Here is a 27,576-nt window from a genome sequence, read left to right as displayed (position 1 = left end):
CATCCCCCATCCATCCCCCATCCATCCCCTAACTATCCCCAATCTATCCCCTAACTATCCCCAATCCATCCCCAATCCATCCCCTAACTATCCCCAATCCATCCCCAATCCATCCCCCATCCATCCCCAATCCATCCCCTAACTATCCCCAATCCATCCCCTAACTATCCCCAATCCATCCCCTAACTATCCCCAATCCATCCCCTAACTATCCCCAATCCATCCCCTAACTATCTCCAATCCATCCCATATCCATCCCCAATCGATCCCCCATCCATCCCCAATCCATCCCCTAACTATCCCCAATCCATCCCCTAACTATCCCCAATCCATCCCCAATCCATCCGCTAACTATCCCCAATCCATCCCCTAACTATCCCCAATCCATCCCGAATCCATCCCCTAACTATCCCCAATCCATCCCCAATCCATCCCCTATCCATCCCAATCCATCCCCTAACTATCCCCAATCCATCCCCAATCCATCCCCTAACTATCCCCAATCCATCCCCAATCCATCCCCTAACTATCCCCAATCCATCCCCTAACTATCTCCAATCCATCCCCTATCCATCCCCAATCCATCCCCCATCCATCCCCAATCCATCCCCTAACTATCCCCAATCCATCCCCTAACTATCCCCAATCCATCCCCTAACTATCCCCAATCCATCCCCCATCCATCCCCAACCCATCCCCTATCCATCCCCAATCCATCCCCAATCCATCCCCTAACTATCCCCAATCCATCCCCTAACTATCCCCAATCCATCCCCTAACTATCCCCTATCCATCCCCAATCATCCCCTAAATATCCCCAATCCATCCCCTACTATCCCCAATCCATCCCCTAACTATCCCCAATCCATCCCCTAACTATCCCAAATCCATCCCCTAACTATCCCCCATCCATCCCCAATCCATCCCCAATCCATCCCCCATCCATCCCCAATCCATCCCTAACTATCCCCAATTCATCCCTAACTATCCCAATCCATTCCCTATCCATCCCCAATCCATCCCCTAACTATCCCCAATCCATCCCCTAACTATCCCCAATCCATCCCCAATCCATCCCCAATCCATCCCCAAACTATCCCCAATCCATCCCCTAACTATCCCCAATCCATCCCCAATCCATCCCCTAACTATCCCCAATCCATCCCCAATCCATCCCCTATCCATCCCCAATCCATCCCCTAACTATCCCCAATCCATCCCCAATCCATCCCCTAACTATCCCCAATCCATCCCCTAACTATCTCCAATCCATCCCCTATCCATCCCCAATCCATCCCCCATCCATCCCCAATCCATCCCCTAACTATCCCCAATCCATCCCCAATCCATCCCCTAACTATCCCCAATCCATCCCCTAACTATCCCCAATCCATCCCCCATCCATCCCCAACCCATCCCCTATCCATCCCCAATCCATCCCCTAACTATCCCCAATCCATCCCCTAACTATCCCCTATCCATCCCCAATAGTCCCCTAAATATCCCCAATCCATCCCCTACTATCCCCAATCCATCCCCTAACTATCCCCAATCCATCCCCTAACTCTCCCCAATCCATCCCCTAACTATCCCCCAATCCATCCCCTAACTATCCCCAATCAATCCCCAATCCATCCCCAATCCATCCCCCATCCATCTCCCAATCCATCCCCTAACTATCCCCAATCCATCCCCTAACTATCCCCAATCCATCCCCAATCCATCCCTAACTATCCCAATCCATCCCCCATCCATCCCCAATACATCCCATAACTATCCCCAATCCATCCCCAATCCATCCCCTAACTATCCCAATCCATCCCCTAACTATCCCCAATCCATTCCCTAACTATCCCCAATCCATCCCCTAACTATCTCCAATCCATCCCGTAACTATCCAATCCATCCCCTATCCATCCCCAATCGATCCCCCATCCATCCCCCAATCCATCCCCTAACTATCCCAATCCATCCCCAATCCATCCCCTAACTATCCCCAATCCATCCCGTAACTATCCCCAATCCATCCCCTAACTATCCCCAATCCATCCCCTAACTATCCCCAATCCATCCCCTAACTTTCCCCAATCCATCCCCAATCCATCCCCCATCCATCTCCAATCCATCCCCTAACTATACTCAATCCATCCCCAATCCATCCCCTAACTATTCTCCCCAATCCATCCCCTAACTATCCCAATCCATCCCTAACTATCCCCAATCCATCCCCAATCCATCCCCATCCATCTCCAAACTATCCTCAATCCATCCCCAATCCATCCCCTAACTATCCCAATCCATCCCCAATCCATCCCTTAACTATCCCCAAATCCATCCCCTAACTATCCCAAATCCATCCCCTAACTATCCCCAATCCATCCCCTAACTATATCCAATCCATCCCCTATCCATCCCCCAATCCATCCCCATCCATCCCCCAATCCATCCCTTAACTATCCCCAATCCATCCCCTAACTATCCCCAATCCATCCCCAAATCCATCCCCTAACTATCCCCAATCCATCCCCAATCCATCCCCTAACTATCCCCTAACTTTCCCCTAATCCATCCCCTAACTATCCCCAATCCATCCCCTAACTATCCCCTAACTATCCCCAATCCATCCCCAATCCATCCCCTAACTATCCCCAATCCATCCCCAATCCATCCCCTAACTATCTCCAATCCATCCCCTATCCATCCCCAATCCATCCCCCATCCATCCCCAATCCATCCCCTAACTATCCCCAATCCATCCCCAATCCAGCCCCTAACTATCCACAATCCATCCCCTAACTTTCCCCAATCCATCCCCAATCCATCCCCTAACTATCCCCAATCCATCCCCTAACTATCCCCTATCCATCCCCAACCCATCCCTATCCATCCCCAATCCATCCCCTAACTATCCCCAATCCATCCCCTATCCATCCCCAATCCATCCCCAATCCATCCCCTATCCATCCCCTGGCACCCTACTATCGACACAGTGCAGTAGGCCTATTCCTGAACGGATCCCTACGTTAGCGCAAGATACTCTTAGTGGACAAAACATTAGGAACACCTTGTCTTTCCATGACGTAGACTGACCAGGTGAATCCAGGTGGAAGTTATGATCCCTTATTGATGTCACTTGTTAAAACCACTCCAATCAGTGTAGATGGAGGAGAGGAGACCAGCTAAAGAAGGATTTTTAACCCTTGAGACAATTGAGACATGTATTGTGTCTGTGTGCCATTCAGAGGGTGAATGGGCCAAGGCAAATGCCTTTGAACGAGATGTGGTAGTAGGTTGCAGTCAAGAACTGCAACGCCGCTGGGTATTTCACGCTTCATTACAGTGTCCTGTGTGGTATCAACCCAAAGGACATCCAGCCAACTTGACACAACTGTGGTAATCATTGGAGTCAACATGGCCAGCATCCCTGTGGAGCGCTTTTCACATCTTGTAGAGTCTGTTCCCCGGCGAGGAAGCCATATATTATCATGAGCAGATGGGAGGCTGTAATAGTGGCCATGTTGTACCACCTGAGACCATGTACCACCTGGGAGGGCCTGTGCACACACACACACACACACACACACACAAACACACACACACACACACACACACACACACACACACACACACACACACACACACACTCACACACACACACACACACACACACACACACACACACACACACACACACACACACACACACACACACACACACACACACACACACACACACACACACACACACACACACACAAACAGTTGCCATTTGGTATGTCAAACAGAATATAACAATATTTCTAGTATGCATACGTGTCATGGTGGCTATAAAAATGATGCGATGAGTACGGTTTTAGAATGATTGGAACATTTAAAAGACATTCTGGAATAGGGGGAATGGAATGAAGAAGTCCCTCGTACCTCTCTTTCTCATTGCCAGTCTTTCCCTGTCTCGCTCTCTCATTATACCAGTCCTCTCTCTCTCTCTCTCTCTCTCTCATTACCAGTCTCTCTCTCTCTCTCTGTCTCTCTCTCTCTCTCATTACCAGTCTCTCTCTCTCTCTCTCTCTCTCTCTCTCTCTCTCTCTCTCTCTCTCTCTCTCTCTCTCATTACCAGTCTCTCTCTCTCTCTCCTCATTACCAGTCTCTCTCTCTCTCTCTCTCTCTCTCTCTCTCTCTCTCTCTCATTACCAGTCTCTCTCTCTCTCTCTGTCTCTCTCTCTCTCTCATTACCAGTCTCTCTCTCTCTCTTCCATTACCAGTCTCCCTCTCTCTCTCTCTCATTACCAGTCTCCCTCTCTCTCTCTCTCTCTCTCTCTCATTACCAGTCTCTCTCTCTCTCTCTCTCTCTCTCTCTCTCTCTCTCTCTCTCTCTCTCTCTCTCTCTCTCATTACCAGTCTCTCTCTCTCTCTCTGTCTCTCTCTCTCTCTCATTACCAGTCTCTCTCTCTCTCTCTCTCTCTCTCTCTCTCTTCCATTACCAGTCTCCCTCTCTCTCTCTCTCATTACCAGTCTCTCCCTCTCTCTCTCTCTCTCATTACAGTCTCTCTCTCATTACCAGTCTCTCTCTCTCTTTCTCTCTCTCTCATTACCAGTCTCTCTCTCTCTCATTACCAGTCTCCCCCTCTCTCTCTCATCACCAGTCTCTCTCTCTCATTACCAGTATCTCTCTCTCTCTCTCTCTCTCTCTCTCTCTAAATTCAAAGGGCTTTATTAGCATAGGAAACATATGTTTACATTGCTAAAGCAAATGGAATAGGCAATAAACAAAAGTGAAATAAACAAGGGAAACATTAGTAAACATTACACTTTACACTAAAACAAAAGTTTTAAAAGTATATAGACATTTCAAATGATGTATTATTGTCTATGTACAGTGTTGTAACAATGTGCAAATAGTTGAAGTACGAAAGGTAAAATAAATAAACAGATAAATATGGGTTTTATTTACAATGTTGTTTGTGTTCCACTGGTTGCCCTTTTCTCATGGCAACGGGCCACAAATCTTGTTGCTGTATTCTATAAAATCCTTTCTCTGTAATTAATATTACCTGATTGAGCCAATCATGTAAATGTAATTAACTAGAACGTTGGGACACCACGAAATAATGTTTATAGAGCTGTTACCTTCCGAATAAACTCTTAAGACCTGGTAATCTTTCACCTCAATAGCAGTCAATATTAATTCGTCACCTTATTCAGTCTCATCTGAAAGTTGTAAATTCTTGGTTATCTTCACAAACTCTGGCTAACAAGTTGAATCAGCAATGTAAAATTTGGTTAAATTATTTAATTACTAAATACCTAAACAATCACACAGAATTACACATACACAGGATTGGTCATACATGAAAAACGTCCCTGGTGGACGGAACCGTTATGACGGCCGGTTACACAAAGAGAGGGGGTTGGGCTTGAATGAAAGCGCGGGAGGACTGAAGAACAAAGGGAGAAGCTATACTATAGTAAATACAGAATCTTATGCATTCTAAATAACCACCCATTTGGAAAAAGGAAAATTAAATAAATATTTACTCTGAGCTGCGCTTCGGTAGGTTGGTCGTAGTTAGAAGGTCGGGTTGTCCAGCATGGATCTCTTGTCCTCTGAAGAATGTCTAGTGGTGAACTGGAGCGTGGTAGGATGGATCCTTTGTCCGTCCTCTCCGAGCCCACGCTTACAGTTGCTGCAGCTAACTCAATCGGCTTGGAGGTATCACTTCTTTAGTGAATAAGAGTTCAAAGTTCATACCAAGTTGCCATACTTTAAGCTCATGCTATATTCTGGCTGGTATAGTCGAAATTCATCCTTTCGGCGTGTTGATCGTCATCTTCACGTTGAAATGCGATGCTAATTTTGTTAAGTTCTTGTCATTCAACCAGAGCTCACGCTGAGGTTGGCTTAGTTCTGTGATCTTGTCCTTTTAACGCAGGGACTGCAAGTCCTCACGTCCTTGGAACAGGAAGTTGGACTGGCTTATATCGTGGTGAAGAGAAGGGCTTGTTTCATAGTTTACAACCAATGTCTGTTCAATTGGACGGGGCCTCTGAGTGAGCAGGGTTTACTCTTATGACAAACTGTTCTCTCATTAAGAAGCTAAAATTACATTTAATCTTTTCACAAATAGTTTCATGTTTAAATATTTAAATTGCATAACAATTCCATGTGAATCTGATAACTAGAATGTGTAGATTTTCCCAGATACAGTTTAGGTCGTCCTGTCATCAGTCATAATGTCTCAGACGCCAACTGATCTGACATCATATTCATTAAGTACCAACACATATTTCCAACTGATTGGATTACCGAAATATGGTTCCGTTTCCCATCTTTTGATGTTACCAGACTCTATGTTAACAAAGGCTTTCCAAGAGTCAACTCTATAGAGTAGAGAGAGAGAAAAAGGGAAAGGTATTTATGGGGGTCATAAACCTCCCCCAACAGGCCAACGTCATGACAGGAGTTTATCAATGTTTGATTTTTTTTCAAATTATTTGTGGGTCTATGGGAAATATGCGTCTCTATTGTGGTCATTCATTTGTCAGGAGGTTAGGAAGTGTAGCTCAGTTTCCACCTCATTTTGTGGACAGTGTGCACATAGCCTGTCTTCTCTTGAGAGCTAAGTCTGCCTATAGCGGCCTTTCTCAATAGCAAGGCTATGATCACTGAGTCTGTACATAGTCATGGATTTTCCTCATTTAGGGTCAGTCCCAGTGGTCAGGTATTCTTCCACGGTCTACTCTCGGTTTCGGGTAGCATTCCAATTTGCTCTGTTTTTTTTGTTATTATTTCCAATGTGTCAAATAGTTATCTTTTTGCCTTCTCATCATTTGGTTGGGTCTAAATGTGTTTCTATCCTGGGGCTCTGTTCACAAACACAAAAATACCCCACAGAGCCCCAGGATATAAACAGACCCAACCAAATGATGAGAACTCTGGCCGAGGGGACTCTTCTCTAGGTTCATCTCTTTGTAGGTAAGGGCTTTGTGGTGGAATGTGTGGGAATCGTTTCCTTTTAGGTGGTTGTAGAAATTTGGATTACTCTTTTCTGGATTTTGATAACTAGTGGTTATAGTCCTAATTCTGCTCTGCATGCATTGTTTGTGCTTTTGCATTGTACACAAATTACATTTTTTGCAGAATTCTGCATCTCTCAATTGGTGTTTGTCCCATTTTGTGAATTCTTGGTTGGTGAGTGGACCCCAGACCTCACAACAATAGAGGGCATGTTAGTTAAGTTTTCTGTTCCTTTTGACAGCATAGAAGGCCCTTCTTGCCTTCTCTCTTAGATAGTTCACAGCCTTGTGGAAGTTACCTGTGGTGTTGATGTTTAGGCCGAGGAAGGTGTAATTCTTTGTGTGCTCTAGGGCAACAGTGTCTAGATAGAATTTGTATTTGTTGTTTTGGCTACTGGAAATTCTTTGAAACACCATTATTTTTTGTCTTACTGAGATTCACTGTCAGGGTCCAAGTCTGACAGAATCTGTGCAGAACATCTAGGTGCTACTGTAGGCCTTCCTTGGTTGGGGACAGAAGCACCAGATCATCTGCAAGCAGCAGACATTTGATTTCTGAGTCCAGTAGGGTGAGGCTGCAGAATGTTCTAGTGCCATTTTTCCAGAGATTGCTGCAGACTGGCAGTATCAGTCAAAAGTTTGGACACACCAAAGAAGCCACCCTTTTCCTTGATGACAGCTTTGCACACTGTTGGGATTCTCTCAACCAGCTTCATGAGGTATCACCTGGAATGCATTTCAATTAACAGGTGTGCCTTGTTAAAAGTTAATTTGTGGAATTTCTTTCCTTCTGAGCCAATCAGTTGTGTTGTGACAAGGTAGGGGCGGTATACAGAAGATAGCCTAATTTGGTAAAATACCAATTCCATATTATAGCAAGAACAGCTCAAATAAGCAAAGAGAAATGACAGTCTATCATTACTTGAAGACAAGAACTTTGAATGTTTCTTCAAGTCTAGTCGCAGAAACCATCAAGCTCTATGATGAAACTTGCTCTCATGAGGACATCCATAGGAAAGGAAGACCCAAAGTTACCTCTGCTGCAGAGGATACATTCATTAGAGTTACCAGTCTCAAAAATTGCAGCCCAAATAAATGCTTCACAGAGTTCAAGTAACAGACACATCTCAACATCAACTGTTCAGAGGAAACTGCGTGATTCACGCCTTCATGGTCGAATTGCTGCAAAGAAACCACTACTAAAGGACAACAATATGAAGAAGAGACTTGCTTGGGCCAAGAAACACGAGCAATGGACATTAGACCGGTGGAAATCTGTCCTTTAGTCTGATGAGTCCAAATTTTTTGTAAAATGGATTTAAGTTTGCCTGTAATAAAGTCCCCGGCCACTAGGAGCGCCGCTTCTGGATGAGCAATTTCTTGTTTGCTTATGGCCTGATACAGCTCGTTGAGTGAGGTCTTAGTGCCAGCATCGGTTTGTGGTGGTAAATAGATGGCTACGAATAATATAGATGAGAACTCTCTTGGTTGATAGTGTGGTCTACTGCTTATCATAAGGTACTCAACCTCAAGGGAGGAATACCTCAATAATTATTTAATAGTAGACATCGCACACCAGCTGTTATTGACAAATAGACACACACCCCACCCTTCGTCTTACCAGACGTAGCTGCTCTGTCCTGCCGATGCACGGAGAAGCCAGCCAGCTCTATATTATCCATGAAGTCGTTCAGCCACGACTCGGTGAAACATAAGATATTACAGTTTTTAACCTCTAGCAACGAGCAATCCCGTATCCGGGAGCGTAATCATAGCCTCAAGCTCATTACCATAACGCAACGTTAACTATTCATGAAAATCGCAAATGAAATGAAATAAATATATTGGCTCACAAGCTTAGCCTTTTGTTAACAACACTGTCATCTCAGATTTTCAAAATATGCTTTTCAGCCATAGCTACACAAGCATTTGTGTAAGAGTATTGATAGCTAGCATAGCATTAAGCCTAGCATTCAGCAGGCAACATTTTCACAAAAACAAGAAAAGCATTCAAATAAAATCATTTACCTTTGAAGAACTTCGGATGTTTTCAATGAGGAGACTCTCAGTTAGATAGCAAATGTTCAGTTTTTCCAAAAATATTATTTGTGTAGGAGAAATCGCTCCGTTTTGTTCATCACGTTGGGCTAAGAAAACCCCCAAAATTCAGTCATTACAACGCCGAGCTTTTTTCCAAATTAACTCCATAATATCGACAGAAACATAGCAAACGTTGTTTAGAATCAATCCTCAAGGTGTTTTTCACATATCTATTCGATGATAAGTCATTCGTGGCAGTTGGGTTTCTCCTCTGAAGCAAATTGAAAAATACACGCAGATGGAGATTACGCAATAATTGCAACGGAGGACACCAAGCGAGCACCTGGTAAATGTAGTCTCTTATGGTCAATCTTCCAATGATATGCCTACAAATACGCCACAATGCTGCAGACACCTTGGGGAAACGACAGAAAGTGTAAGCTCATTCCTGGTGCATTCACAGCCATATAAGGAGACATTGGAACACAGCGCATTCAAAATCTGGGGCATTTCCTGTTTGAAATTTCATCTTGGTTTCGCCTGTAGCATCAGTTCTGTGGCACTCACAGATAATATCTTTGCAGATTTGGAAACGTCAGAGTGTTTTCTTTCCAAAGCTGTCAATTATATGCATAGTCGAGCATCTTTTCGTGACAAAATATCTTGTTTAAAACGGGAACGTTTTTTATCCCAAAATTAAAAGAGCGCCCCCTATATCGAAGAAGTTAATGTCCCGTTGTTAGGATAGTCTTGATCGTATATCATCCATTTTATTCTCCAGTGATTGCACGTTGGCCAATAGAATGGATGATAGTGGAGGTTTAATCCCTCGCACGAATTCTCAGAAGGCAGCCCAACCTCCGCCCACTTCTTCTCTGTATTTTCTTCACGCAAATGACGGGGATTTGGGCCAGTTCCTTCACGTCTGACTCGTTAAAAAAAAGATCTTCATCCAGTTCGAGGTGAGAAATCGCTGTTTTGATGTCCAGAAATGATTTTCGGTCATAAAAAGATGGTAGCAGCAACATTATGTACAAAATAAAAAATAAGTTACAAACAACGCAAAAAAAATGAACAAAATAGCAAAGTTGGTTAAGAGCATGTGAAATGGCAGCCTTTTCCGCCGGCGCCATTCTTACACCACTGCAGGTGACGGCAGAGACTGGGGGAGGACTTGTTGGACTTTAACACTCTGAGCTTGGGGGAGTTTGAGGGGGTGGGAGGTAAAGCCCTCCACAACCTTTGCATTAAGGCGAGGAACATGGAGCCCTGGCCACTAATAGCTGGTTGGCACGGGTTGAACCGGGAGTCGGACAGGGGTGTCCTTTCTGTGTCGTTAGTGAAACTGTGCATCGTGTTTGCTGTGTGCGCCAGGTTAAGGCCATTAATGTCTTTGTTGGAATGTCTGTGTGAGAGGTTGTGGGTGGAGTTTACTGTCGGGATGTTTATAATGGTGTACAGGTATTCGAATAAGGAAAAAGCCCAATGTGTTTTGTTGAATTTGCTGTTTGCTCAGGCAAAGTTGGCTATTTGGCTAACAAGGAGGAACAGGGTCAAAGGTTGGGGGATAACAGACCCTTTACTATTATTTAATGGGATGGTCTCTGCGCGCCTTAGGGTAGAATTTGAGTTGTATAAAATGATAAACAGTGTTTTATGAGATATGGTGTGTCGGGAGGGGGGTTGCTGCCTGTACAGCTGGGGAAGATAGGTTGGATATACGGTTGTAGAAGTGGTGAGGTTTTGGTTATTGTGATGTTTGATGTTGAGTATGCAGCACAGGGATATTGTTTTTTAAAGGGGAGGAGGGGGGGTGAGGTTTAATGAAATGAGGATGTATCATTAAAGAAAGACTCTCTCTCTCTCTCATTACCAGTATCCTCTCTCTCTCTCTCTCTGTCACGCCCTGACCTTAGAGATCCTTTTTATGTCTCTAGTTTGGTTTTGTCAGGGCGTGAGTTGGAGTGGGCATTCTATGTTTTGTGTTCTATGTTTTCTATTTCTGTGTGTTTGGCCGGGTGTGGTTCTCAATCAGAGGCAGCTGTCTATCGTTGTCTCTGATTGAGAACCATACTTAGGCAGCCTTTTCCCAACTGTGTTTTGTGGGTAGTTGTTTTCTGTTTATGTGTCTGCACCAGACAGAAATGTTTCTTTCGTTTGTTCTCTTTGTTATTTTTTTTTGCTATTTCAGTGTTCAGTTTAATAAAAATCATATTGATGATGCATCTTGGTCCTCTCCTTCCAACAGCCGTTTCTCTCTCTCTCTCTCTCTCCCAGTACCCTCTCTGTCCCTCTCTCAATTCAAGGGGCTTTATTGGCATGGGAAACATGTGTTAATATTGCCAAAGCAAGTGAGGTAGATAATATACAAAAGTGAAAATAAATATGGGTTGTATTTACAATGGCGTTTGTGCTTCACTGGTTGCCCTTGTGGCAACAGGTCACAAATATTGCTACTGGGATTTCACCCAGTAGATATGGGAGTTTATCAAAATTGGGTTTGTTTTCAAATTCTTTATGGGTTTTATCTGAGGGAAATATGTGTCTCTATGGTCATACATTGGACAGGAGGTTAGGAAGTGCAGCTCAGTTTCCACCTCATTTTGTGGGCAGTGTGCACATAGCTTGTCTTCTCTTGAGAGCCATGTCTGCCTACGGCGGCCTTTCTCAATAGCAAGGCTATGCTCACTGAGTCTGTACATAGTCAAAGCTTTCCTTAAGTTTGGGTCAGTCAGTGGTCAGGTAGTCTGCCATGGTGTACTCTCGGTTTAGGGCCAAAAAGCATTCCAGTTTGCTCTTTTGTTGTTGATTCTTTCCAATGTGTCAAGTAATTATCTTTTTGTTTTCTCATGATTCGGTTGGGTCTAATTGTGTTGGTGTCCTGGGGCTCTGTGGGGTCTGTTTGTGTTTGTGCGCAGAGTCCCCTATACCAGCTGGCAGAGGGGGGTCTCCCTCCAGGTTCATCTCTCTGTAGGTGATGGCTTTGTTATGGAAGGTTTGGTAATCGCTTCCTTTGAGGTGGTTGTAGAATTTAACGGCTCTCCTGTGGATTTTGATAATTAGTGGGTATCGGCCTAATTCTGATCTGCATACATTATTTGGTGTTCTACCTCTTTCCATCAATTTGTATAGCAGACCCTCATGCCAAATTGAGTCGAAGGCTTTTTTTGAAATCAACAAAGCATGAGAAGGCTTTGCCTTTGTTTTGGTTTGTTTGGTTGTCAATTAGGGTGTGCAGGGTGAATACGTGGTCTGTTGTACGGTAATTTGGTAAAAAGCCAATTTGACATTTGCTCAGTACATTGTTTTCATTGAGGAAATGTACGAGTCTCTCTCTCTCTCTCTTTCTCTCTCTCTCATTACCAGTATCCTCTCTCTCTCTCTCTCTCTCTCTCTCATTACCAGTATCCTCTCTCTCTCTCTCTCTCTCTCTCTCTCTCTCTCTCTCATTACCAATATCCTCTCTCTTTCTCTCTCTCTCTCATTACCAGTCTCTCTCTCTCTCTCTCTCTCTCTTTTCAATTACAGCCGGAGGCCGTGTGAGCCTCTGATAAAGAAGAGAGCATCAGAAAGTCGTTGCTCTTCTTGAGGAAGGATACAGAGGCATTTGAGTCATTGCCAAGGGAACGCACCAGGGCCTTGAGCTGGGTACCAACGTACAGCAGTGCAGGATGGGAAATGTGCAGATACAGTACAGCTCCAAAAGTATTGGGGACATGTTTTTGGCTCTGTACTCCAGCACTTTGGGTTTGAAATGATACAATCAGGTTAACCAGAGTATCAGGTTAAAGTGCAGACAGTCAGCTTTATTTTAAAAGGGAATTTTCATCTATTTAGAAATTACAGCACTTTCTGAACATAGTCCCCGCATTTTAGTGGACCAAAAGTATTGGGACAAATTAATTTATATGTATTAAAGTAGTAACAAATTAAGTATTTGTATATATTCTGTCACTTCAATGTCACCATAATAATGTAAAAAACATTTATATTTGGCCTCAATATTGGAATACCAATGGAGAATGGACGTAGAAAATGCAAATCGCTACTGTATGGATGTGTTGAATTCTACATACTCACACTGAAGACTTTTGCAGCCTCTGACTTAAAACTACGGTAATGAGATGAGATTTTCTTCCCCAGCAGTTGTTTTTGGTAATCAGCTGGGTAGATATCAAGAATTGAAATGACCATTAAACATATTCTCAGATAGTCCCTTTGAGGACGAATGAAAGGCCTTTCCACACAGACACTACGTCTACATACCGTTGCAGAGAGAAGCGCTGTATTGATTTTCATCTGACTATATCTGCCATATTCTTTCATTTGATTCATGCAGAAAACAAGCGTTCCCGACGAGAGATACAATTATATGACAATGAATAAGCATTCGATAATTCGACCCCCATCCCAACTTGATTTAAAAGAGTCGATAATGTACCATTTTCACTGCAATTGTGTTCCAACCGTGTGGAGTATGAATTTGCAGATAGAGCTAGATTCATATGGACGAGGAACAAAAGTGCAGTGTGAAGATTCTGATCTCTCTCCAAGGCTATTATCTCTCTTGGAAATATCAAAGATAGTTTTTTTGAGAAGTTCTTTTATTTTAAAACAGATTCGTTGAGTTGATCCGAGTTGATCCGAAACTGAGTTTGAAAATAAATTCTACATGGACTAGCTTGCTTACCTGTCTATCTGTTTCTCTTCCTTAGCAAGTAGCTAATGTTTGATCTCTGTTGATTCTTCTGAAGTGGTTTCACGTTCACAAACACTCTCTCTCTCCCTTCCGGCTCACCTGTTTCTCCCCAGACTGGCAGGTATTCATCCTGTTGTATATCCAACATCAGCTCCAGGCCGTTACCCATCCCTCCCTTCATGGTCACCAGCAGCGGGCGGTTATCTTGGCCAGAGTTGAACGTGTAGCATTTCCCATAACGGGTGAAGATCTGAAACAAGAAGAAGGCCAATGGGTTTCAATTAGCAGTATAATGAAGAAAACGCAATGTGTCCCAAATACCAACCAATAAAGGGCACTACTATGACCTAAGCCACAAGGTACCTGCATTTTGGAAAGTATTCACCCTCCTTGACTTTTCCACATTTTGTTACGTTACATCCTTATTCTTAAATTGATTCAATTGTTTTTCCTCATCAATATACCCCATAATGACATCACAATACCCCAAAACTCCCTGTATTTGGGGAGTTTCTCCCATTCTTCTCTGTAGATCCTCTCAAGCTCTGTCAGGTTGGATGGGGAACTTCGCAGCACAGCTATTTTCAGGTCTCTCCAGAGATGTTCAATCAGGTTTATGTCCGGCCTCTGGCGAGGCCACTAATGGACATTCAGAAACTTGTCCTGAAGCCACCCCTGCATTGTCTTGGCTGTGTGTTTAGGGTCGTTGTCCTGTTGGAAGGGTGAACCTTCACCCCAGTCTGAGGTCCTGAGGGCTCTGGAGCAGGTTTTCATCAAGAATCTCTCTGTACTTTGCTCCGTTTATCTTTCCCTCGATCCTGACTAGTCTCCCAGTCCGTTCTGCTGAAAAACTTCCCACAGCATGATCCTGCCACCACCATGGTGCCAGGTTTCCTCCAGACGTGACGCTTGGCATTCAGGCCAAAGAGTTCAATCTTGGTTTCATCAGACCAGAGAATCTTGTTTCTCATGGTCTGAGAGTCCTTTAGGTGCCTCTTGGCAAACTCCAAGCGGGCTGTCATGTGCCTTTTACTGAGGAGTGGCTTCCGTCTGGCCAATCTACCATAAAGGCCTGAGTGGTGGAGTGCTGCAGAGATGGTTCTCCCATCTCAACAGAGTAACTCTAGAGCTCTGTCAGAGTGACCATCAGGTTCTTGATCACCTCCTGACCAAGGCCCTTCTCCCCCGATTGCTCAGTTTGGCCAGGTGGCCAGCTCTAGGAGGAGTCTTGGTGGTTCCAAACTTCTTCCATTAAAGAATGATGGAGGTCACTGTGTTCTTGGGGACTTTCAAAGCTGTTGAAATGTTTTGGTACCCTTCCCCAGATCTGTGCATTGACACAATCCTGTCTCGGAGCTCTATGGACATTTCCTTTGACCCCATGGCTTGGTTTTTGCTCTGACATGCGCTGTCAACTGTGGGACCTTTATATAGACAGGTGTGTGCCTTTCTAAATAATGTCCAATTAATTTAATTTACCACAGGTGGACTACAATCAAGTTGTAGACACATCTCAAGGATGATCAATGGAAACAGGATGCACCTGAGCTCAATTTCGAGTCTCATAGCAAAGGGTCTGAATACTTATGGAAATGGAAAAGTTATTTCTGTTTTTATTTTTAAATGTTTCATATTTTTCTGTTTTTATTTTTAATACATTTGCAAACATTTCTAAAAACCTGTTATTATGTTGTCATTATGGGGTACTGTGTGTAGATTGCTGAATATTGTATATGTTGAATCGATTTTAAAATAAGGCTGTAAGGTAACAAAATGTGGAAAAAGTCTAGGGGTCTGAATACTTTACGAAGGCACTGTATTTGTGGATACAGCTTTTATGAAAATCTGTAAACTGTAATGTGACAAAGACAAAATACACACTTTATACAGTAAGTCAGACATTGGCAGTGAAACCCCCTTAACACTCAAGAAACAAACGTATCAACATTTAATGAAATGTCCTTTGAAAAAGGTCAACCTTTGTAATATGAGGTTTGACCTTTAGAGAGAAGAATGACTGGGGCTGGCGGGCACAGTGAGAAGTTGCAGCAGTAGATACCTGGTGGTGGGGGGGGGGTGTGGCTACAACAATAGATACCTGGTGGTGTGGGGGGGGGGGGGGGGTGGCTACAACAGTAGATACCTGGTGGTGTGGGGGGGGGGGGGGTGGCTACAACAGTAGATACCTGGTGGTGTGGGGGGGGAGTGGCTACAACAGCAGATACCTGGTGGTGTGGGAGGGGAGTGGCTACAACAATAGATACCTGGTGGTGGGGGGGGAAGTGGCTACAACAGTAGATAACTGGTGGTGGTGGGGGGGTGTGGCTACAACAGTAGATACCTGGTGGTGTGGGGGGGGGGGGGAGTGGCTACAACAGTAGATACCTGGTGGTGGGGGGGTGTGGCTACAACAGTAGATAACTGGTGGTGGGGGGGTGTGGCTACAACAGTAGATATATGGTGGTGTGGGGGGGAGTGGCTACAACAATAGATAACTGGTGGTGGGGGGGAGTGGCTACAACAGTAGATACCTGGTGGTGTGGGGGGGGGGAGTGGCTACAACAGTAGATACCTGGTGGTGTGGGGGGGAAGTGGCTACAACAATAGATACCTGGTGGTGTGGTGGGGACTGGCTACAACAGTAGATACCTGGTGGTGGGGGGGTGTGGTTACAACATTAGAAACCTGGCGGTGGAGGGGTGTGGTTACAACAATAGATACATGGTGGTGGGGGGGGGAGTGGCTACAACAGTAGATAACTGGTGGTGGGGGGGTGTGGCTACAACAGTAGATAACTGGTGGTGGGGGGGTGTGGCTACAACAGTAGATATATGGTGGTGTGGGGGGGAGTGGCTACAACAATAGATAACTGGTGGTGGGGGGGAGTGGCTACAACAGTAGATACATGGTGGTGGTGGGGGGGTGTGGCTACAACAGTAGATACATGGTGGTGGTGTGGGGGGAAGTGGCTATAACAGTAGATACCTGGCGGAGGAGGGGTGTGGCTACAACAATAGATACCTGGTGGTGGGGGGGTGTGGCTACAACCATAGATACATGGTGGGTGTGTGGCTACAACAGTAGATACCTGGTGGTGGGGGGTGGGGACTGGCTACAACAGTAGATACATGGTGGGGGGGTGTGGCTACAACAGTAGATAACTGGTGGTGGGGGGGAGTGGCTACAACCATAGATACATGGTGGTGGGGGGGGTGTGGCTACAACAATAGATACCTGGTGGTGGAGGGGTGTGGCTACAACAGTAGATAACTGGTGGTGGGCGGAGTGGCTACAACAATAGACACCTGGTGGTGGGGGGTGGGGACTGGCTACAACAATAGATACTTGGTGGGGGGTGTGGCTACAACAATAGATCCCTGGTGGTGTGGGGGGGGGGGGGTGGCTACAACCATAGATACATGGTGGAGGGTGTGGCTACAACAGTAGATAACTGGTGGTGGGCGGAGTGGCTACAACAATAGATACCTGGTGGTGGGGGGTGTGGCTACAACAGTAGATACCTGGTGGTGGAGGGGTGTTGCTACATAAGTAGATACCTGGTGGTGAGGTGGTGGGGGGTGTGGCTACAACAGTGGATACCTGGTGGTGGGGGTGTGTGGTTACAACAATAGATACCTGGTAGTGGGGGGGTGTGGCTACAACCATAGATAGATGGTGGGGACTGGCTACAACAATAGATACCTGGTGGGGGGTGTGGCTACAACAATAGATCCCTGATGGTGGGGGGGTGTGGCTACAACCATAGATACATGGTGGGGGGTGTGGCTACAACAATAGATACCTGGTGGTGAGGGGGGGGGAGTGGCTACAACAGTAGATACCTGGTGGTGTGGGGGGGAAGTGGCTACAACAGTAGATAACTGGTGGTGGGGGGGAGTGGCTACAACAGTAGATAACTGGTGGTGGTGGGGGGGTGTGGCTACAACAGTAGATACCTGGTGGTGGGGGGGGGGGAGTGGCTACAACAGTAGATACCTGGTGGTGTGGGGGGAGTGGCTACAACTGGAGATATCTTGTGGTGGGGGGAGTGGCTACAACAGTAGATACCTGGTTGTGGGGCGGAAGTTGCTACAACAGTAGATACCTGGGGGTGTGGGGGGGGGAGTGGCTACAACAGTAGATACCTGGTGGTGTGGGGGGTAAGTGGCTATAACAATAGATATGTGGTGGTGTAGGGGGAAGTGGCTACAACAGTAGATACCTGGTGGTGTGGGGGGGGGGGGGGGGGGGAGTGGCTTCAACAGTAGATACCTGGTGGTGTGGGGGGGAAGTGGCTACAACAGTAGATACCTGGTGGTGTAGAGGGAAGTGGCTACAACAGTAGATACCTGGTGGTTTAGGGGGAAGTGGCTACAACTGTAGATACCTTGTGGTGGGGTGGAGTGGCTACGACAGTAGATACCTGGTGGTGGGGCGGGAGTTGCTACAACAGTAGATACCTGGTGGTGTGGGGGGGAGGTGGCTACAACAGTAGTTACCTGGTGGTGTAGGGGGGAAGTGGCTACAACAGTAGATACCTGGTGGTGTAGGGGGAAGTGGCTACAACAGTAGATACCTGGTGGAGTGGGGGGGGGGGGAGTGGCTACAATCGTAGATACCTGGTGGTATGGGGGGAAGTGGTTACAACAGTAGATACCTGCTGGTGTGGTGGGGAAGTGGCAACAACATTAGATACCTGGTGGTGTGGGGGGAAGTGGTTACAACAGTAGATACCTGGTGGTGTGGGGGGGGGGAGTGGCTACAACAGTAGATACCTGGTGGTGTGGGGGGAGTGGCTACAACAGTAGATACCTGGTGGTGTGGAGGGGAAGTGAATACAACAGTAGATACCTGGTGGTGTGGGGGGGAAGTGGCTACAACAGTAGATACCTGGTGGTGTGGTGGGGAAGTGGCTACAACAGTAGATACCTGGTGGTGTGGGGGGAAGTGGTTACAACAGTAGATACCTGGTGGTGTGGGGTGGAAGTGGCTACAACAGTAGATACCTGGTGGAGTAGAGGGGAAGTGGCTACAACAGTAGATACCTGGTGGAGTAAAGGGGAAGTGGCTACAACAGTAGATACCTGGTGGTGTAGGGGGAAGTGGCTACAACATTAGATACCTGGTGGTGTGGGGGGGAAGTGGCTACAACAGTAGATACCTGGTGGTGTGGTGGGGAAGTGGCTACAACAGTAGATACCTGGTGGTGTAGGGGGAAATGGTTACAACAGTAGATACCTGGTGGTGTGGGGGGGAGTGGCTACAACAGCAGAAACCTGGTGGTGTGGGAGGGGAGTGGCTACAACAATAGATACCTGGTGGTGGGGGGGGAAGTGGCTACAACAGTAGATAACTGGTGGTGGTGGGGGGGTGTGGCTTCAACAGTAGATACCTGGTGGTGTGGGGGGGGGGGAGTGGCTACAACAGTAGATACCTGGTGGTGGGGGGGTGTGGCTACAACAGTAGATAACTGGTGGTGGGGGGGAGTGGCTACAACAGTAGATACCTGGTGGTGTGGGGGGGGGGGAGTGGCTACAACAGTAGATACCTGGTGGTGTGGGGGGGAAGTGGCTACAACAATAGATACCTGGTGGTGTGGTGGGGACTGGCTACAACAGTAGATACCTAGTGGTGGGGGGGTGTGGTTACAACATTAGAAACCTGGCGGTGGAGGGGTGTGGTTACAACAATAGATACATGGTGGTGGGGGGGGGGAGTGGCTACAACAGTAGATAACTGGTGGTGGGGGGGTGTGGCTACAACAGTAGATAACTGGTGGTGGGGGGGTGTGGCTACAACAGTAGATATATGGTGGTGTGGGGGGGAGTGGCTACAACAATAGCTAACTGGTGGTGGGGGGGAGTGGCTACAACAGTAGATACATGGTGGTGGTGGGGGGGTGTGGCTACAACAGTAGATACATGGTGGTGGTGTGGGGGGAAGTGGCTACAACAGTAGATACCTGGCGGTGGAGGGGTGTGGCTACAACAATAGATACCTGGTGGTGGGGGGGGGGTGGCTACAACCATAGATACATGGTGGGTGTGTGGCTACAACAGTAGATACCTGGTGGTGGGGGGTGGGGACTGGCTACAACAGTAGATACATGGTGGGGGGGTATGGCTACAACAGTAGATAACTGGTGGTGGGGGGGAGTGGCTACAACCATAGATACATGGTGGTGGGGGGGGTGTGGCTACAACAAAAGATACCTGGTGGTGGAGGGGTGTGGCTACAACAGTAGATAACTGGTGGTGGGCGGAGTGGCTACAACAATAGACACCTGGTGGTGGGGGGTGGGGACTGGCTACAACAATAGATACTTGGTGGGGGGTGTGGCTACAACAATAGATCCCTGGTGGTGTGGGGGGGGGGGGGTGGCTACAACCATAGATACATGGTGGAGGGTGTGGCTACAACAGTAGATAACTGGTGGTGGGCGGAGTGGCTACAACAATAGATACCTGGTGGTGGGGGGTGTGGCTACAACAGTAGATACCTGGTGGTGGAGGGGTGTTGCTACATAAGTAGATACCTGGTGGTGAGGTGGTGGGGGGTGTGGCTACAACAGTGGATACCTGGTGGTGGGGGTGTGTGGTTACAACAATAGATACCTGGTAGTGGGGGGGTGTGGCTACAACCATAGATAGATGGTGGGGACTGGCTACAACAATAGATACCTGGTGGGGGGTGTGGCTACAACAATAGATCCCTGATGGTGGGGGGGTGTGGCTACAACCATAGATACATGGTGGGGGGTGTGGCTACAACAATAGATACCTGGTGGTGAGGGGGGGGGAGTGGCTACAACAGTAGATACCTGGTGGTGTGGGGGGGAAGTGGCTACAACAGTAGATAACTGGTGGTGGAGGGGAGTGGCTACAACAGTAGATAACTGGTGGTGGTGGGGGGGTGTGGCTACAACAGTAGATACCTGGTGGTGGGGGGGGGGGGGGAGTGGCTACAACAGTAGATACCTGGTGGTGTGGGGGGAGTGGCTACAACTGGAGATATCTTGTGGTGGGGGGAGTGGCTACAACAGTAGATACCTGGTTGTGGGGCGGAAGTTGCTACAACAGTAGATACCTGGGGGTGTGGGGGGGGGGGAGTGGCTACAACAGTAGATACCTGGTGGTGTGGGGGGTAAGTGGCTATAACAATAGATATGTGGTGGTGTAGGGGGAAGTGGCTACAACAGTAGATACCTGGTGGTGTGGGGGGGGGGGGGGGGGGAGTGGCTTCAACAGTAGATACCTGGTGGTGTGGGGGGGAAGTGGCTACAACAGTAGATACCTGGTGGTGTAGAGGGAAGTGGCTACAACAGTAGATACCTGGTGGTTTAGGGGGAAGTGGCTACAACTGTAGATACCTTGTGGTGGGGTGGAGTGGCTACGACAGTAGATACCTGGTGGTGTGGCGGGAGTTGCTACAACAGTAGATACCTGGTGGTGTGGGGGGGAGGTGGCTACAACAGTAGTTACCTGGTGGTGTAGGGGGGAAGTGGCTACAACAGTAGATACCTGGTGGTGTTCTGGGGAAGTGGCTACAACAGTAGATACCTGGTGGTGTAGGGGGAAGTGGCTACAACAGTAGATACCTGGTGGAGTGGGGGGGAAGTGAATACAACAGTAGATACCTGGTGGTGTGGGGGGGAAGTGGCTACAACAGTAGATACCTGGTGGTGTGGTGGGGAAGTGGCTACAACAGTAGATACCTGGTGGTGTGGGGGGAAGTGGTTACAACAGTAGATACCTGGTGGTGTGGGGTGGAAGTGGCTACAACAGTAGATACCTGGTGGAGTAGAGGGGAAGTGGCTACAACAGTAGATACCTGGTGGAGTAAAGGGGAAGTGGCTACAACAGTAGATACCTGGTGGTGTAGGGGGAAGTGGCTACAACATTAGATACCTGGTGGTGTGGGGGGGAAGTGGCTACAACAGTAGATACCTGGTGGTGTGGTGGGGAAGTGGCTACAACAGTAGATACCTGGTGGTGTAGGGGGAAATGGTTACAACAGTAGATACCTGGTGGTGTGGTGGGGAAGTGGCAACAACATTAGATACCTGGTGGTGTGGGGGGGGAAGTGGTTACAACAGTAGATACCTGGTGGTGTGGGGGGGGGGGAGTGGCTACAACAGTAGATACCTGGTGGTGTGGGGGGAGTGGCTACAACAGTAGATACCTGGTGGTGTGGATGGGAAGTGAATACAACAGTAGATACCTGGTGGTGTGGTGGGGAAGTGGCTACAACAGTAGATACCTGGTGGTGTGGGGGGAGTGGCTACAACAGTAGATACCTGGTGGTGTGGAGGGGAAGTGAATACAACAGTAGATACCTGGTGGTGTGGGGGGGAAGTGGCTACAACAGTAGATACCTGGTGGTGTGGTGGGGAAGTGGCTACAACAGTAGATACCTGGTGGAGTAAAGGGGAAGTGGCTACAACAGTAGATACCTGGTGGTGTAGGGGGAAGTGGCTACAACATTAGATACCTGGTGGTGTGGGGGGGAAGTGGCTACAACAGTAGATACCTGGTGGTGTGGTGGGGAAGTGGCTACAACAGTAGATACCTGGTGGTGTAGGGGGAAATGGTTACAACAGTAGATACCTGTTGGTGTGGGGGGGACTCCATAACAGAGCAACATCAATAAAAACATAAGACACAGTTGATTCTATAGTGTTTCCTACCTGTAATATTATCACATCATTATGGCTCGGCAGCATAAGGAACGGTGTCTATGTGTCTCTTTATAGAGCACTACTAGGGTGGACGAAACACACACAAAAGACAAAACACAACACCACCCACAACAAAAGGTCAGTGCTTTTAGTTCTCATAACTACAATAGAGAAAGTGTTTTCCACCACTGAATGAATAGCCAAACCAGCTAGCCAGATGAAGAGCAGTTATTTTCACTAACCAGACAGACAGGAATATTTTTCCTCCCTACTGATCACAAGAATACATTAATGCCTGTCTGCAGCTGAAATGGAAACTTTAACAGAAAGATCTCATGTTGCTACTAAAATGTTAATGTTTAATACTCTTTGAGTCTATGGTCAATTTTAATTAAAAGCTCACCATGAGGTAAAAAGGTGTGAGAAGGATAAAGAGAGAGTGAAGGACTGAGTTAAAGAGAAGAGTGAAAGACTGAGTGAAGGAGAGAGAGTGAAGGGGAGATAGTGAAGGACTGAGTTAAAGAGAGAGAGTGAAGGACTGAGTGAAGGAGAGAGAGTGAAGGGGAGAGAGTGAAGGACTGAGTGAAGGAGAGAGAGTGAAGGGGAGAGAGTGAAGGACTGAGTTAAAGAGAGAGAGTGAAGGACTGAGTGAAGGAGAGAGAGTGAAGGGGAGAGAGTGAAGGACTGAGTGAAGGAGAGAGAGTGAAGGGGAGAGAGTGAAGGACTGAGTTAAAGAGAGAGAGTGAAGGACTGAGTGAAGGATAGAGAGTGAAGGGGAGAGAGTGAAGGACTGAGTTAAAGAGAGAGAGTGAATGACTGAGTGAAGGAGAGAGAGTGAAGGGGAGAGAGTGAAGGACTGAGTTAAAGAGAAAGAGTGAAGGACTGAGTGAAGGAGAGAGAGTGAAGGGGAGAGAGTGAAGGACTGAGTTAAAGAGAGAGAGTGAATGACTGAGTGAAGGAGAGAGAGTGAAGGGGTGAAATAGTGAAGGGTTGAAAGAGAGAGAGTCTGAGAGAGAGACTGAAATAGACAAAGAGAGAGACAGACAGAGACAGAGAGAGACAGACAGAGAGAGACAGACAGAGCGACTGACAGAGAGAGACTGAGAGAGAGAGACAGAGAGAGAGAGAGAGAGAGAGTGAGAGAGACCCATATTTATGCTTATTTATTTTCCCTTGTGTTCTTTAACCATTTGTACATTGTTAAAACACTGTATATATAATATTACATTTGTAATGTCTTTATTGTTTTGAAACTTCTGTATGTGTAATATTTACTGTTAATTTTTATTGTTTATTTCACTTTATATATTATCTACCTCACTTGCTTTGGCAATGTTAACACATGTTTCCCATGCCAATAAAGCCCTTGAATTGAATTGAATTGAGAGAGACAGAGAGAGAGAGACTGACAGAGAGACTGACAGAGAGAGACTGAGAGAGAGACTGACATGGGGACAGAGAGAGAGACAGAGAGAGAGACTGAGAATGAGACAGAGAGCATCAAGTGTTTTGTGTCCTATTCTACTGAAACTAACTGAGTGGGATACCTAGACAATGACGCTTTGCAAAATAAAATCTTCACATAGGCTACAACAAACCTGTTGGTCTCCAGATGCTCTGGGGGACAAATAAAGCCATCTCAATGTCATTACCTCTACATAACAATACTGTGGAACATGACAATATTCCTTTACATATTAAACACTGAGTGAACAAAACATTAAGAACACCCCCCCCCCTAGTGGCAGTGCAGAACCAAGCTGTTACTATGATACATAAACACTGAGTGGACAAAACGTTGAGAACGCCTACTCTTTCCATGACATAGACTGACCAGGTGAATCCAGGTGAAAGCTGTGATCCCTCATCGACGTCACTTATTAAATCCACTTCAATCAGTGTAGATGAATGGGGAAGAGACAGGTTAAATAAGGATTTTTGGATTGTGTTTGTGTGCCATTTAGAGAGTGAATGGGCAAGACAAAAGATTTAAGTGCCATTTGAACGGGGTGTGGTAGTAGGTGCCAGGCACACCGGTTTGTGTCAAGAACAGCAACGCTGCTGGGTTCTTCACGCTGAACAGTTTCCCGTGTGTATCAAGAATGGTCCACCACCCAAAGGACATCCAGCCGACTTGACACAACTGTGGGAAGCATTGGAGTCAACATGGGCCAGCATCCCTACGGAACTCATTCGAGTCCATTCCCTGACGAATTGAGGCGGTTCTGAGGGCAGAAATGGGGGATGCAACTCAATATTAGGAAGGTATACTCATTGTGTACTTACAGTATATGCCAAGTTATATTCTATGGGTATTATATTCTGTTCTGTTCTATTCTATGGGTATTATATTCTGTTCTATTCTATGGGAATTATATTCTGTTCTATTCTATGGGTATTATATTCTGTTCTATTCTATGGGTATTATGTTCTGTTCTATTATATGGGTATTATATTATATTCTGTTCTGTTCTATGGGTATTATAATATGTTCTGTTCTATGGGTATTATATTCTGTTCTATTCTATGGGTATTATATTATGTTCTATTCTATGGGTATTATATCCTGTTCTATTCTATGGGTATTATATTCTGTTCTATTCTATGGGTATTATATTCTGTTCTATTATATGGGTATTATATTCTGTTCTGTTCTATGGGTATTACATTCTGTTCTGTTCTATGGGTATTATATTCTGTTCTATTCTATGAGTATTATATTCTGTTCTGTTCTATGGGTATTACATTCTGTTCTGTTCTATGGGTATTATATTCTGTTCTATTCTATGGGTATTATATTCTGTTCTATTATATGGGTATTATATTATATTCTGTTCTGTTCTATGGGTATTATATTCTGTTCTATTCTATGGGAATTATATTCTGTTCTGTTCTATGGGTATTACATTCTGTTCTGTTCTATGGGTATTATATTCTGTTCTATTCTATGAGTATTATATTCTGTTCTGTTCTATGGGTATTACATTCTGTTCTGTTCTATGGGTATTATATTCTGTTCTATTCTATGGGTATTATATTCTGTTCTATTCTATGGGAATTATATTCTGTTCTGTTCTATGGGTATTACAGTGCCTTGCGACAGTATTCAGCCCCCTTGAACTTTGCGACGTTTTGCCACATTTCAGGCTTCAAACATAAAGATATAAAACTGTATTTTTTTGTGAAGAATCAACAAGTGGGACACAATCATGAAGTGGAACGACATATGTTGAATATTTCAAACTTTTTTAACAAATCAAAAACTGAAAAATTGGGCGTGCAAAATTATTCAGCCCCCTTAAGTTAATACTTTGTAGCGCCACCTTTTGCTGCGATTACAGCTGTAAGTCGCTTGGGGTATGTCTCTATCAGTTTTGCACATCGAGAGACTGAAATTTTTTCCCATTCCTCCTTGCAAAACAGCTCGAGCTCAGGGAGGTTGGATGGAGAGCATTTGTGAACAGCAGTTTTCAGTTCTTTCCACAGATTCTCGATTGGATTCAGGTCTGGACTTTGACTTGGCCATTCTAACACCTGGATATGTTTATTTTTGAACCATTCCATTGTAGATTTTGCTTTATGTTTTGGATCATTATCTTGTTGGAAGACAAATCTTCGTCCCAGTCTCAGGTCTTTTGCAGACTCTATCAGGTTTTCTTCCAGAATGGTCCTGTATTTGGCTCTATCCATCTTCCCATCAATTGTAACCATCTTCCCTGTCCCTGCTGAAGAAAAGCAGGCCCAAACCATGATGCTGCCACCACCATGTTTGACAGTGGGGATGGTGTGTTCAGCTGTGTTGCTTTTACGCCAAACATAACGTTTTGCATTGTTGCCAAAAAGTTCAATTTTGGTTTCATCTGACCAGAGCACCTTCTTCCACATGTTTGGTGTGTCTCCCAGGTGGCTTGTGGCAAACTTTAAACAACACTTTTTATGGATATCTTTAAGAAATGGCTTTCTTCTTGCCACTCTTCCATAAAGGCCAGATTTGTGCAATATACAACTGATTGTTGTCCTATGGACAGAGTCTCCCACCTCAGCTGTAGATCTCTGCAGTTCATCCAGAGTGATCATGGGCCTCTTGGCTGCATCTCTGATCAGTCTTCTCCTTGTATGAGCTGAAAGTTTAGAGGGACGGCCAGGTCTTGGTAGATTTGCAGTGGTCTGATACTCCTTCCATTTCAATATTATCGCTTGCACAGTGCTCCTTGGGATGTTTAAAGCTTGGGAAATCTTTTTGTATCCAAATCCGGCTTTAAACTTCTTCACAACAGTATCTCGGACCTGCCTGGTGTGTTCCTTGTTCTTCATGATGCTCTCTGCGCTTTTAACGGACCTCTGAGACTATCACAGTGCAGGTGCATTTATACGGAGACTTGATTACACACAGGTGGATTGTATTCATCATCATTAGTCATTTAGGTCAACATTGGATCATTCAGAGATCCTCACTGAACTTCTGGAGAGAGTTTGCTGCACTGAAAGTAAAGGGGCTGAATAATTTTGCACGCCCAATTTTTCAGTTTTTGATTTGTTAAAAAAGTTTGAAATATCCAATAAATGTCGTTCCATTTCATGATTGTGTCCCACTTGTTGTTGATTCTTCACAAAAAAATACAGTTTTATATTTTTATGTTTGAAGCCTGAAATGTGGCAAAAGGTCGCAAAGTTCAAGGGGGCCGAATACTTTCGCAAGGCACTGAATATTCTGTTCTATTATATGGGTATTATGTTTTGTTCTGTTCTATGGGTATTATATTCTGTTCTATTCTATGGGTATTATATTCTGTTCTATTCTATGGGTATTATATTCTGTTCTATTCTATGGGTATTATATCCTGTTCTGTTCTATTCTATGGGTATTATATTCTGTTCTATTCTATGGGTATTATATCCTGTTCTATTCTATGAGTATTATATTCTGTTCTATTCTATGGGTATTATATTCTGTTCTGTTCTATGGGTATTATATTCTGTTCTATTCTATGGGTATTATATTCTGTTCTGTTCTATGGGTATTATATTCTGTTCTATTCTATGGGTATTATATTCTGTTCTATTCTATGGGTATTATATTCTGTTCTGTTCTATGGGTATTATATTCTGTTCTATTCTATGGGTATTATATTCTGTTCTATTCTAT

At 45.5% G+C, this 27,576-nt stretch overlaps 1 protein-coding gene across 2 annotated transcripts in view; it reads right to left on the bottom strand.

Annotated features, from left to right (window-relative positions):
• LOC110493299 (acid-sensing ion channel 1) overlaps positions 1-27,576 on the bottom strand; it is a 412,094-nt gene that overhangs the window by 49,256 nt on the left and 335,262 nt on the right. For both annotated transcript variants that reach the window (XM_036950916.2, XM_036950915.2), the window contains one exon: positions 13,853-14,003. In XM_036950916.2, coding sequence (XP_036806811.2) covers positions 13,853-14,003 — 151 coding nt within the window. The remainder of the gene's footprint in view (positions 1-13,852; positions 14,004-27,576) is intronic.

This window comes from Oncorhynchus mykiss, chromosome 17, assembly GCF_057628025.1.
Source record: "Oncorhynchus mykiss isolate SJ-2025 chromosome 17, ASM5762802v1, whole genome shotgun sequence".
Lineage (NCBI taxonomy): Eukaryota > Metazoa > Chordata > Actinopteri > Salmoniformes > Salmonidae > Oncorhynchus > Oncorhynchus mykiss.
This window is presented reverse-complemented; position numbering and strand designations above follow the sequence as displayed.